The 14,070-nt window shown below is 36.1% G+C and overlaps 1 protein-coding gene across 1 annotated transcript in view; it reads left to right on the plus strand.

The window, feature by feature from the left end:
- The first annotated feature begins 281 nt into the window (after window positions 1-281).
- The window catches only part of SHCBP1L (SHC binding and spindle associated 1 like), a 43,975-nt gene continuing 30,186 nt past the window's right edge, over window positions 282-14,070 (plus strand). Inside the window, exons 1-5 of the mRNA XM_061185640.1 lie at window positions 282-689; window positions 2,226-2,375; window positions 10,433-10,647; window positions 11,574-11,660; window positions 11,738-11,956. Of these exons, the coding sequence (XP_061041623.1) occupies window positions 282-689; window positions 2,226-2,375; window positions 10,433-10,647; window positions 11,574-11,660; window positions 11,738-11,956 (1,079 nt within the window). The remainder of the gene's footprint in view (window positions 690-2,225; window positions 2,376-10,432; window positions 10,648-11,573; window positions 11,661-11,737; window positions 11,957-14,070) is intronic.

Consider the following 14,070-nt stretch of genomic DNA (forward strand, 5'->3'; position numbering starts at 1 on the left):
CCCGCGGAGTGGGCATCACCTAGTGGCGCCCCTCCCCCGCCCGCCAACAGCTGGCCCAGAACCTTCCTACCCCCCCGCCCCGGCGCGCCCCACAGTATCCCTACCCACCTCCAAACCCCAGAACCATCCGCGACACCCGGACCCGCGCCCACCACCCCATCCCCCAACTCCCTCCGGGCGGGCTCCCCTCGAGCCGCCGCGCTCGTTGCTCACCCATTGGCCCGCGCGCCAGGCGGGAAAAGCGACTAACGGCTGCCTCTGGCCCGCAGGGTGCTGAGGAGATGGCGTCGGGATCCAGAGCCACGGTGCCTGAAGACTCGGACCGAACCGTCAGCCCCGGCCGGCGAGGCGAGAAGGCTGTCTCCGCGCTCACCGGGGACTCGGTGGAGGCGGGGACCCTGAAGAGCGCCGCGTCTGCCCTGCGCTCAGTGGTGGCCTCCCCTCGCCCCGTGAAGCGGAAAGCCGGCCGGGAGGCGGCCCAGCGGCGGCTCCAGCTCCTGCCGGGCTCTCAGGCCGAGGGCCGGGGACAGGGGCCCGAGGAGGAGGAAGAGGAGCCCCTTCTCTCAGTGCCGGAGGAGGATGACGGGAAGGCGCAGCCACTGCCCCCAGTCTGTGTGTCCCCCATGAGGGGGATGTGGCGGGAGGAGAAGGTGGCGCTGTATTGCGACGAGGTGCTGCAGGGCTGCAAGGTGAGGAGAAGGAGAAGAAAACGGACGGGAATCCAGCACCGAGGGACTCGGGGCCTCCTCCTATGCTGACGGGGGTACAGAGGGCACAAAGAAACCCTGCGTTTCAAAAAGTAAATTTACTCCACACTTCCAGGGCTTCCACCTTGTTAGAGGTTCCCAGGCCCTGTTAAAGGAGTTCCAATTCGATTTTCCTTCAAACAGATCACACAGTGTTTTCTGGTTTTCTGAGAGGTTATCAGTGCCCAGGTGTGCATCTTTGTGTTTTCGTTAACAATCTGTGCCCAAGCATAAGGATAAGATTACTTAGCCTTGACTTTTACACTACAATAACTCAAAACGTTTACACTTTAAGGGTGGTTCCCAGCCATCAGTCTAGGATGTGGAATGAGGTTTTGTAAAGAAGATACATACCTGGTAACACTGAATAGAGCAAATATTGTTTTTTCTAACCTGTTTTTTTTTTAAGTTATAGCAGAAGAATTTGTGTACAAGGATTTCATTGCACCGATGTTTATGAAATTTAAAAACTAGAAACTAAATTTCCAACTATGGGGGCTGTAAAGAACTTGTGGTGGCTTCATGTAATGGAAAATCATGCAGCTGTAAAAATTATGTTTTCAGAAACTATAGATACGCTTATGCTATAATGTTAAGGAAAAAAAATCAGAAGACAAAACATATGCTTCATATGTATGGATGAATATATGCATAGAAAAAAGACTGGAAGGCAATGCACCAAAATATCAACAATGGTTATTCTGGCTGTCTGGATTAGGGGTGGTTTTTGTTTTCCTTATATTATCTGTACTTTGCAGATTTTCTGTAGGTTAACCATATTTTATAATCAGAAGAAAAATTTTAAAAATACTGTTACCATAAAACTAGAATGGTATTTAATGACCAACTTATATTTGATATTCAGGGTTGGAGAAGGCTAGACCTCTTAAAGGCAATTGAAAAACATTTATATAAATCACAGTGTCATTAATCAGTCAGGGTCTAATGACTGAGTTTCAAAATAGTTTAGATTATCATCCTGAGGTCGCTGAATTGAAATGTAGAAAATCAAATGGGCAGATATTTCTTGAATGCTTAATATGCTCATTTGTTTTATAGAGTGGATTTCTATTTTAAATTTTTATGTACTGAATAAATTTTAAATAAAGTCAATAAATCTTTAAAGTTCAGAAAATATCATTACTAAGTTTTTTAACATGATGATAACTATGTTTTTATATGTATAATTACAGTATACTTTTTGCTCAGTGGATTAATAAAACAAATTACTTAAAACATAATAAGTAGATGTCTCGTCTCTGAATTACTCTATTGAGTGAATAGATCTCTTTTAAATTTATTTTAGTTTTTTAATGTTTCTATTTTCCATTAAATATAGATTCAGTTAAAAGTCTATTATTGCCCAGGTTTTTCATTATTTAAGGGTATATTCGTTTCATATTTAAATAGAAATCAGTAAAAATATATATAAATCTATAATTTCATATATTTATATGTATCTATTTTTTCTTTTGCTAGGCAGAAGATGCTGATGATGCTATGAGTAAATACCTATCAGAAAAATTAAAGTTGAAAGGCACATGGCTTGGAGTCTGGAAAACTAATCCTGAGTTATTCTTTGTGAAATATGAAGAAGCGTCTATTTCTTTTGTTGGTATACTGGTTGAGGTAAATAATTTTCACCTGATCCTTGTTCTTTGAGTGAAATTATCAGTTCTTTTTAAGACCAAAATGTAACCTTATTAATTTGAGGCTTTGATACTTAAACAAAGGATGACAAAAGTTTACTTCTATTTTAAGTTTCTAAGCAAATTAATAGTGTAAAAAGAAGGTAAGGAGGGATATTAGCACCCATTTACCTATAAACAGTTGTCATTAAATCAAATCTAGTAGTATTACATAATATTTATTAGCCTAGTTTCAATTGCTCAAATAACATAAAAATAACTAAAGTGCATTTCTTAAAATTTAGTAACTTAGGCTTTAATTAACTTGGGCTTTTTTCCCCGTCATTTCTCTTTAATCTTCATTTATCTGAATTATGAGGTTTAGTTACATTAGGAAAGAAAAAAAAAGATCAGAAAACTATTGGTAAAACTTGAAATATTTTCCTGTGAAAAGTGCCCTTTTAGTATAATACATCCACTTCCAAACCTTCAGCTGATACAATTTTGCTTTTATAGGTCTATACGTTAAATATTGTAGCATATTTGACATCATAAATTCGATTCCCTTAAAGGTTAATTATCCTTGTATAGAAATCAATATTTACAATCACAAATGGTACCCCTGTTTCAGATAGATATTTCAAATCTGTGGTTTCGGTGACAAGAAAAATTTGTGTTTGAAACTCATTACATTGCACACTGCCTGAAAACAGTTCAATTCTGTGTTATATGGAAAAGTAAATTAGTGGTATTTTTACAGTAAAGGATGGCATATTTTCAGTCATAGATGCTACAAAAGAATATGAAACTCTTGGGATTAATTTTCCAATAATACTCTATTTTTAGTGGTTCTTTGAGGTTTGACCAACTTCAGATTTTGAGTAGATTTTGCCTAGAACTTTCATAACTTCTTTGGACTTTTTTCATGTGGATAAAATAAGAGGAGGTGGACTCTATAGTATCTTAAAAATTTTTTTAACAGTATAAGTTTGGGTTTTTTCAGTCAAGTTTTATGAGGAAGTCCCACATACACAACATATTAAAGTGGAACATTTCTGATTGAAATGAGGGGTGGTATCATAGCAATTGCTTGGCTTCTCTCTCAACATCACATGATAGACCCTACATTCCATAAAACTTTTCAAGATCCCTAAAGTTACATGGAAACTCACTGGATTAGGTTATCCAAAAATTCTGTCAAGTTCTAAGATTTTACATGCAATATATTTGCTCTCTTCCTTATTCCAAAAATAACAAACAAGATTACACATAATTAGATTGCTTTAAAATCCTCTAGGAAATGCTAAGGTCCTTTAAACATTAGAAAGGTGGGAAGAAAAGCGAGAACAGAAGAAAAGCAGAATAATATATTGGCAGATTCTAATTCTTTGCATTACAAGGCATTGAGACTAGCTCTTGGGACCTCTTAAGATTGTGCTGCACAATTCAGATTTGGTGGTTTTGTCTGCCTCTACTTCTTTAGTCTTACTTGGATTGAAATATCAACAGTGCTATATAATGCTCCTTGTTCTGAAGTCACAATAATTTATTCCTATGGACCTCAATCTCTGCCTCTAGCTTTAGATGCTATATTAGTTTTTCTATTGCTGCTGCAACAAATTACCACAAATTTGGTGGCTTAATATAAATTTGTTATTTTACAATTCTATAGGAAAGAAATCTGACATGGGACTAATTGGGCTAAAATCAAGGAGTAGACAGGGCTCATTCCTTTCTGGAAGCTCTAGGGGAAAATCTGTTTCCTTGTCTTTTCCAGCCTTTATAAGGTACCTGCATTCCATGACTTGTGGCCCCCTTTATCCATTTTCAAAGTCCTTCTCACACTATCTCTCTGGTTCCCTACAGTCTAGAAAGGTGCTTCCATTTTAAAAGACTCATGATTAGAATGAGCCCAACTGGGTAATCCAAGAGAACTTCCCCATCTCAATTCCTTAACCGTAATTACATCTGCAAAGTCCCTGTTGCCTTGTAAAGTAATACATTCACAGGTTCTAAGTATTAGGGGACCATCTGAGGGCCATTATTCTGCCTAATACAGATCCATACAACAAAGAAAAAAAGCTTGGAAATATAATATTTGATTGGAAGGAAATCTAGCATATCCTTCATCTTTGTTACAAAGTGGGCCAAATATTAAGGAAACTTTTTTATAACCTCTGTAGAAAGCAATTTGGTAAAATATATTAAGAACTTTAAAACAGTTTATTTGTTGTAAGTCAGTTATTTCTCAATAAAGCTGGAAGAAATAAAAATAGTAATAAATAAATAGACCCCACTGCACAGAAAAGTAAATAAAAATTAAAATGTTCATTTTATTTCTAGAAATTCATTCTATAGAAATCATAAATGTAGAAAAAGATTTATGTATTTAAGGTAATCAAGTGATATTTATAAAATTAAAAATTGGGAAGACCATAAAAGTTTAATAATAGGATACGGATCAAATAAATGATAATATATTCATAAGATAGAATATCATGTAGTTATAAAACTTATGATAACAAAAAAACTCTTAATGATTTAGAACGTGCTCATTGTGTACATAAAGTAAAACAGAAGACACAAAACTAAATATACAGTATGATCCAACGAAGTACATAGGAATAAAACTGGAAGATAAAGAGCAAAAGGTTAACAATGGTTATCTCTGATGACAGAATTTTGGTTGAGTTTTAAAAATTTTGTAAAAAAAGCATGTCTAGTCACCATCAATAAGCTTTCTTGGACAACATGCTTTAAAATTTTGTTTATATCCCTTGATGAAGGCTTAGAGAATCTTTAATTTGCAGATGTTTAAGGGAATTCTCAGTGGATTCTGGAAATTGGTTATTTACCTGATTCTGCTATATCATAGTTGTAAAGAGGAAATAGTAACTTTGAGCTGTGCTCAATATTCACAGCTTGCATCGTGGCTATTTCCACACACTCCCAACTCCAGTAATAGGCTCCTTGGTTTTAAAGCCTGTTTTAAAACTTGGTGATGTCTAGACCTGCTGGACAGCTTTTGGGATCTCCCTCCATCATCATCCTAGAAATTTCTTTCATCATTCTCTTGTGTAAATAACCTATTTCCCCAAATTCCTTTTTTCTTAGTTTATTCTCTCATTTTGGCCAAGGATCTTATCCTAATAGCTTCACGGGTAAGGACACAAAGTAGATAAAATTTTTGTGATACTGTGTGCTTGAAAATATCTTTACAGATCTTCAAGTTTATTTGACAGATTAACTGGATACACAAATTCTAGGTTTGATTTCATGCCCAGAATTTGTAAAACTCTATTCCATTGTCTTCAAACTTCCAGTGTTGCTGGTTGAGAATCCAGTGTCACTGATTCTTTGATGATATATATATATATCTCTCTATATATAAATATATATATAGATATAAAATATATGTATATATTTTTGTGGCTGTGTTGAGCCTTCGTTGCTGCGTGTGGGCTTTCTCTAGTTGCAGTGAGCAGGGGCTACTCTCCGTTATGGTGCGCAGGCTTCTCATTGCAGTGGCTTCTCTTGTTGTGGAGCAACAGGCTCTAGGCTCGCGGGCTTCAGTAGTTGCGGTGCATGGGCTCAGTAGTTGTGGCTCGCAGGCTCTAGAGTGCAGGCTCAGTAGTTGTGGCACATGGGCTTAGGTGCTCTGTGGCATGTGGGATCTTCCTGGACCAGCACTCGAACCCGTGTCCCCTGCATTGGCAGGCGGACTCTTAACCACTGTGCCACTAGGGAAGTCCAGATGATATATTTTTTTCTGTCTGAAAACTTGTAGTATCTTCTCTTATAGTATTGTCCCCAGAGCCCTCCACCAAAATGGTAGCAAAGGAATTTTTTAAAAGGTACCCAAGGACAAGAGATAGAAAAGGAGACAATAGCAACACAATTTAGAAGGTGTAAAACATATAAATAAATGACAGCTGACTTAGTAGAGCTAAGAAAGTTGAATTCTGTTTACAGCAGGGAAAGCCAAAAAAAAAAAAAACACTTGATTTACACTGAATAACTCCAAAGGCTTAGGAATTGACTGTACTTAGAACTTGAACTGCGTTGAAGATGGAGCTTGAATTCAAGAAGAATTGCTTGAAAGCTATTTAAGAAACAGAGACTTCCCTTCCAGGAAGATGGAGTAGACAAACTTTTCCCTATTCTTCCTATCAAGTACAGCTAAAAACCCTGGATTATATGTATAAATAAACATAAGACTCTGAAAGTTGGAGAGAAGGCAGATTGTCTAGGGACCTTGTGACACAAGGAATGACATGATGATGAGTTCCCTGGGCTTTGCTTCATATATCCTAGACTGTGTACCAGAGGAGCTGGAAATCTGGAAACACCAACAGGTGTAGGAAAAAAAATAAAAAATTCCCCTCAAAAGCCTGCTTTCTCTAGTCAAAGTCAGGAAAGGGACAGCCAAACAATACAGAAAAAAAACTGCTGCTCTTCACTCCCATCTTGCAAGAAAAGACAAAGTGAAGAACCTACACTTCCACCCTTGCCAAGTTGTAACAAGGCACACTAACCCCACTCCCAGAGTGGTGTTAGAGAAGATCTAGTGGGAAGAAAATGGGGAGCTGGGTGATAAGGAACTTTCCCTGCCTCCCATGGTGTCAGTGTAGACTACATGGGAAGCCCAGACTACCACCCCCACTGGTAAAGGGACTCCTTCCACTCCCTGCAAGGATGGTGTCAGAAAAGGTCTGGTGAAGAATCAGAACTTTCACTACCACCCCCATGATGTTAGTGGAGACAACGTAGGGAGCAGTAATGAGGTGCTCTCCTCTCTCTCAGCCAGGGTGGTATCAGTGGAGGCCTAATAGAGAACCTGAACTCCCACCCCTGAATAGCAGTAATGAACAACCCCCTCACCCTCCAGTGTCAACAGAGGCTGAGCAGAGAATCTGGACTTCCATCCCCATCTGGCAGTAACAAAGCCCCTTTTCCATGCCGGATTGGTGTCAGAAGAGGACTGATAAAATAAAAGATTTAAATAAAATCAATACTCTCACAATGTAATACACAAAATGTCCAGGTTTTAATAGAAAATTACTTGTCATCACTCTCAATCACTTCTAAGACCCAGGAAGATCTCAACTTGAATGAGATAAACCAATAGACATCAACACTGAGATGACACAGATGTTAGAATTATCTGACAAGGATTTTAAAGCAGCCATCATGAAAATGCATCAATAAGCAATTATGAACACATGCGAAATGAAAAAATAGGTCTCGGCAAAGAAATAGAAAGTAAGTAAATGAAAGATATAAAGAAAATGAAAAGAAAGATATAAAGGAAAACCAAAACAAAGTTTTAGAACTAAAACTAAAAAATATATAGTAACTGCAATTAAAAACTCAGTGGATGTGCTCAACAACAGAATGAAGACAGAGGAAACAATCAGTAAACTTGAAGGTAGAATAATAGAAATGACCTAACTGAACACCTGAGAGAAAATAGATGAAAAAAACCCCTAAAACCAAAAAACAAACAAACAAACAAAAAATGGAGCCTCAGGGTCATGTTAGACTATAACAATTCATGTCTTCAGAGTCCTAGAAGAAAAGATTGGGCTGAAAAAAATATTCAAAGAAATAATGGCTGAAATTCCCCAAATTTAGCAAAAGACATAAACCTACAGATTTGAGAAGCATGGTTAAAGATGGGAGTATCCCACTGCAAAAAAGATTGTGATACTTCATTGGTACTGAATGTTAGGATCCTCTGCCTTCTACCCTGATTCTCCTTCTATAACACAGGCAGCTAAGGCGTATGTCTCTAGGCATTAGAGTTGAAAGATTCTTCTATGATCAGTTCAAAAGAAAAGATCTAAAGATACTGATATATGAAGTTCCCGTGGAAAGAGCCTGGGCAGAACATCTTACAGTGGATCCATAGTAGACTTGTTCCACACAGACCTTCCAATTACCTTTATAGTGCTCAACTCTTAAATATGAGCAGACAGCCAAGGGTCACCAGACATTTGAGGAAACTTTAATATCAAAACAGTGGTTAAAACAGCAGAAAAGAAGACATTTGGAAGAAACAGATGACAGGGAGAAGAAAAACACACACACATATATAAAACTATTAATATTCTCAGAAAGAAGAGACAAGCTAAAGCATTCATGAAACAAGAACTGGATCCTGTATGATGGGAAAATTCCAAGAAAGAAAGAGAGCTTTTGGAAAATAAAAATACAACAGCAAGTGAAAAACTGAATAGAAGGATTAGAAGCATTGGAAGATAAAGTGGAGTAAAATCTCCCATAAAGTAGAGCTGAAGGACTAAGAAATGGAAAGGAAAGAGAGAAGAGTAATTAGGGGATTGGGTCCAACATCCAATTAAATGTTCTAGAGAGAGAAAAGGAAGGAGGGAGGGAGGGAGGAAAGGAAGAGGAGAAGGAGAGAGAGAGAGAAATCGGAAGAGGAGAAAACAAGAACAACAGACAGAGGAAAGAAAATTGTCAAGTTGTGAAAGTTTCCTAGAACAAAAGGACATGAATTTCTAGATTGAAAAGGCCCACTGAATGTCTAGCACATAGTGAAATTTGAGAACACGAGGGCCAAAGAGAAGGTTGAGCAGGATTACAGAGAGAAAAACAATAAGTTCATATAAATGATCAAGAGGCAGAATAGCACTGGACTTCTCAAAAGTAAGTTCTTAACTTTAAAAGGCTATGTAAGTATATTGTCAACGAAAGTGATATCCTAACCTAGAATTCTATACCCAGTCACACTATCAGTTAAGTAAAAGAGTAGAAAAAATTTTCTCTTTTCAAGGATGTCATATAGTATACAGCCTTTTCAGGTTGGTTTCTTTCACTTAGTAATATGCATTTAAGGTTCCTCCATGTCCTTTCATGGCTTGATGGCTCATTCCTTTTTAGCACTGAATAATATTCCATTGCCTGGATGTACCACAGTTTATTTATCCATTCATCTACTGAAGGGCATCTTGGTTGTTTCCAAGTTTTGGCAGTTATGAATAAAGCTGCTATAAGTAGCGTTAGGTAAATAAAATCTACTTAAAAATAAACAATTTTATTGGAGATGTACTTGAAAATGTTTAAAATTGATTATTGGAAGTGTATTTTTTCAGCTTTATTGAGGTATAACTAACAATTGTAGGATAGCGTGTATAACATGATGATTTTATATATATATATATATATATATATATATATATATACCCATATACATTGTGAAAGGATTCCCTTCATTAAGTTAATTGACATATCCATCACCTCACATATTTACCCCCCCACCCCCTTATTTGGTGAAAACATTTAAGTTCTCTCTTAGGAAATTTCAAATATATACTACAGTGTTGTCAACTATAGTCACTATGCTATACATTAGATCCTCAGACCTTATTCACCTTATAGCTGAAAGTTTGTACCCTTTTACCAACTTGTGTAATTTTAAATTTTGTGTTAATACTTAGCATAATTTATTAATTTTTAAAGCTACTGTCAACTCAGTGGTTCTCAAGCACTGATTTTCAGACGTGCTGGAGGTTATCACTCTATTGTGGTGAAATGAGACAAGTAAGCACAATATAGTGTGTTGTTTATGAAGCTAAATTTATTCAACCTAAGGACTTTACCTTTTTTTTTCAGGACTTCATTTTTTGATTATGTCCATTCTACTTTTTTTGGTACTTTATTAGCCTTTCTTTTAAAAATAATGTAATATAGATAGTAGGATTTTTAAAAACATACTTTTATGGCAAAATCAGTCCAAAAACTTCTTTTAATACTACTGTTTTATAAAATCCCAAAGTCTGGCAACTCAAACTTAGAAATAATGTGGGAGATAGGCAATTCCTCTCATGAACCTTAAAATTAATGTTGTTTAAGAATTAGTTTGAAAAATTGTGTTGATATTTTATTCACTATTGATCTATTATTGTTATGTATGTTGATTGTTAGAGAAGTCATAAAAATTTAAAAGAAGAAATTTTATGAATAGGTCATATTTGAGAAAGAATTCTTGTGGTTTACTTTCATTTATAATTACAAATTTTGTAATATTTATCTTAGGTAACTTGTAAACTACGCCAAAGCTCATCATCTTGTTTCAAAGTTACTGTTTCTGTTGCTGAGCCCTTTTCTTCGAACATTGCAAATATTCCAAGGGATTTGGTCGATGAGATTTTGGAAGAACTAGAGCATAGTGTGCCTCTCTTGGAAGTGTACCCTGTTGAAGGCCAAGATTCTGATTTACATGATATTGCTTTGGCCTTGGAAGTTGTAAGGTATTAGAGGTTTTTTCTTCTGAAAGTTCAAGTTCTCATATTCAAAAAGTTAATTTAATATGTAAGTCTTGTTCATATAGGCACTTTATTTAACTTTTACTCACTGCTGAATTCAATTTTTCTGTTTTTAATGAACATACTTGTAACTTTTACTTAAAACATTCTCTGTTGTGGAAGTATTATATATGGGCAGCAAGTTTGCTGTTTTTTGATCTTGCATTTTACAAAAATTGAATTTTAAACAGTTCTAGAGATAAGTAATACTAAATTCTAGGGAATTCCCTGGCAGTTCAGTGGTTAGGACTCAGCGCTTTCATTGCTGGGGCCCAGGTTCAATCCCTGGTCGGGGAACTAAGATCGGGGAAGCTGCACGGCACAGCCAAAAAAAAAACCAAAATCCAAAAAACAAACCCACTAAATTCTGTTCATATTTAAGCATCTTAAATATATTAGATTTCATTTTTCACATTTAAAGGCATTACAAATACCTGATGTCATCATCCCCATTGTGACTGATTCTTACAAGTTGATACAATTTGAGAGAAGCTATATGTAAGCATAATACAGAATATTGGGGGCATGTTTTTGTTTTCCTAATGCTCCCCCCAATATAAAAATATGATGATATCTCAAGTATTATTTCTTTGGTAAACAAAATCATAGCCACAATCTGTGAAATGTGGAACATGAATTTTACAATCCCACTTCAAGAAACATTATCTTATCTGTAGTAACTTGAAATAGAATGCAGATCATCTAATGTATAAAGTTTTACTTTTAATATTAGTTCACTGAAAGATCATTTTGAAATATTTTTCTTAACAATTAAGATTCATATAAAGATATCTGACATCAGAATCTCTTTTTAATTCTAAACATGTACTGGCTGATTTTAATCACTGTCATCTCAATTTGATTTATCATAGGTTTTTTTATGACTTTCTTTGGAGGGACTGGGATGATGAAGAAAGTTGTGAGAATTATACTGCTTTGATTGAAGAAAGAATTAATTTGTAAGTATAGTTAAATAGTTAAAAACATTCATCACATTATGTAAGATAAACATTGTAACTATACCGATACTTTTCAGGTGGTGTGATATACAAGATGGAACAATACCTGGTCCTATTGCACAACGTTTCAAAAAAACTTTGGAGAAGTATAAAAACAAGCGAATTGAGCTCATTGAGTATCAGAGCAATATTAAAGAAGATCCATCTGCAGCAGAGGCTGTTGAATGCTGGAAAAAGTACTATGAGATAGTAATGCTCTGCGGATTATTGAAAATGTGGGAAGATTTACGCCTCAGGTAATAATTTGTTCTATTTTAAATGGAAACAAAAAGATTGCATGGTCATTCTTTTATCATATCACTTGTCATATATGTTACCCTAATTGAAATAGATTATAAAAGTAGATGTCCAATTTATAAGCACAGGTGCAACTACCAATATTGGAAAATTATTTTTATATTAGCTGAATTCACTGAAATCATTGTTTTGGGTTTTTTTGATGAAAAAAATCTCATAAATCTAGTCCTTTCCTTACCTTTCTTCTTTACCTTCTTAATTTTGGCCAAAGCATAAGAAAAGAGTAAGTAGATGTCATCCACATATAAAATGAAAAGTAGAGAGAGAGTTGACTAATTTGGCTGCCTCATAATTTCTTTTCTATCCAAAATAAGTTGGTAAGTTTTTTTGATGTTAAATAAAATAATGCAGATTTAACCGGCATCATTCTCCAGAATACTTCAGAATGTATTAAAATATTTTTACATTACTGTGCAGTAAAGTATATATTTCTGTCTTTGTTTGAAATAGAGGGGAAAGAGGAATTCTTGCTCATGACCCCAAAATTAATGGAAAATCTTGATTGGAGCCAAAGGACTTTTGGCTATTTCATACTAAGTTGTTAAGCTCCTTCCTTTGTGTTCCACCTTTACTCATTCTTTGCCTTAGGAATTCCGAGCCATATTTTACTTGTCTAACAATTAATTATTAGCCTAAATATTTTATTTTTCTATTTTCTTTCAAGTTTGACCTTTTTAAAAAAAAAAAATTATTTATTTGTTTATTTATTTGGTTGTGCCGGGTCTTAGTTGCGGCATGCGAACTCTTAGTTGTAGTGCGCATGTGGGATCTAGTTCCCTGACCAGGGATTGAACCCAGGCCCCTGCATTGGGAGCGTGGAGTCTTTACCACTGCACCACCAGGGAAGTCCCCAAGTTTGCCCTTTTTAAAAATCACTAAGAATCTCATTCTAGTGCCCATTTTTGATGTTTCATTGTTATTGGGATTCCTGTGTAACAAAACCTTAGGATTACTTTGGGGAATCAATATAGATAAGATTTTTGAAATCCACTTATCTAGAAATCCAGATTCAATGAAAGTTGAATTTTAATACAAGTTATCATCACTAGACTTTATATGCTAATGGTATAGGGCAACACAGAGTCCTCTCATCTTAAAAGTTATAATCACAGAGAATCTTATTCCAGGGGTGGTGGAGTGAGTTAATTGGTCAAACCCTTCCATAGATAGCAATTATAATATCTGGCAAAATATATTAAAAGTCTCCAAATATTTTAAGGCACTATGAAATGACCAAAAGCAACAGCAACCAGAAAAGTTTATCCTTGGAATGGGTAAGAAATGGGAACTTGTGGCATTCTGGTCTGAGGGTCATCAACAGTTCTTATAGCCCAGGCAGCAAAAAAAATGGCATCTTACTTTCAAGGTGACAAAGGACAGTGCTGGCAGAGCAGCTGGAAATTTAGTTGGGATAGTCTGAAAGTGAGAGAGCTGCAAAAGGAGTGAGACCCAAAATTTGAGCATAAACTCTGCTCAGATCATTGGCTCTCCACTAAACTTTGCTAGCAATGGCAGGGGAGAGAAATCTGGGAACTCTGCTAAATAAGGAAGTATAAGAGCGAAACATGGAAGTTGAGAGAACTGAGCAGAGATGTCAGCTGCTACATACCTCAAGGAAAACGTTTTGCATTTTGAGGCCAGGCAAGTTAACTGCCTGCTAAAATACAAGACTAACAATCCTCAGAAGAACATAACACAGAGTTACCAGAATATATTATCCAAAATCTCCAGTGTTCAACCCAAAATTAATAGATATGCAAAGAAACCAGAAATTTAGATCTATCCTCAGGAAAAAAAGAAGTTAATAGAATCTGATTTTGGGTGGGCCCAGATGTTAGATTTGTCAGACAAAGACTTCAAAGCAGCTGTTATAACTATATCAGAGAACTAAAGGAAAGCATAGCGTTAATAAGTATACAGAGAATCTCAACAGAGAAATGAAAACTATAAAATAGAACCAAGGATTTCCAGATTCAGCTCTGACATGCAAAGAGCTTGTGAGTTATCATTCCTATCCTTACAACAAGAAAAAAGCTGAACAAACTTGAAAATT

This window comes from Eubalaena glacialis, chromosome 3 (genome assembly GCF_028564815.1).
Source record: "Eubalaena glacialis isolate mEubGla1 chromosome 3, mEubGla1.1.hap2.+ XY, whole genome shotgun sequence".
Taxonomy (NCBI): domain Eukaryota; kingdom Metazoa; phylum Chordata; class Mammalia; order Artiodactyla; family Balaenidae; genus Eubalaena; species Eubalaena glacialis.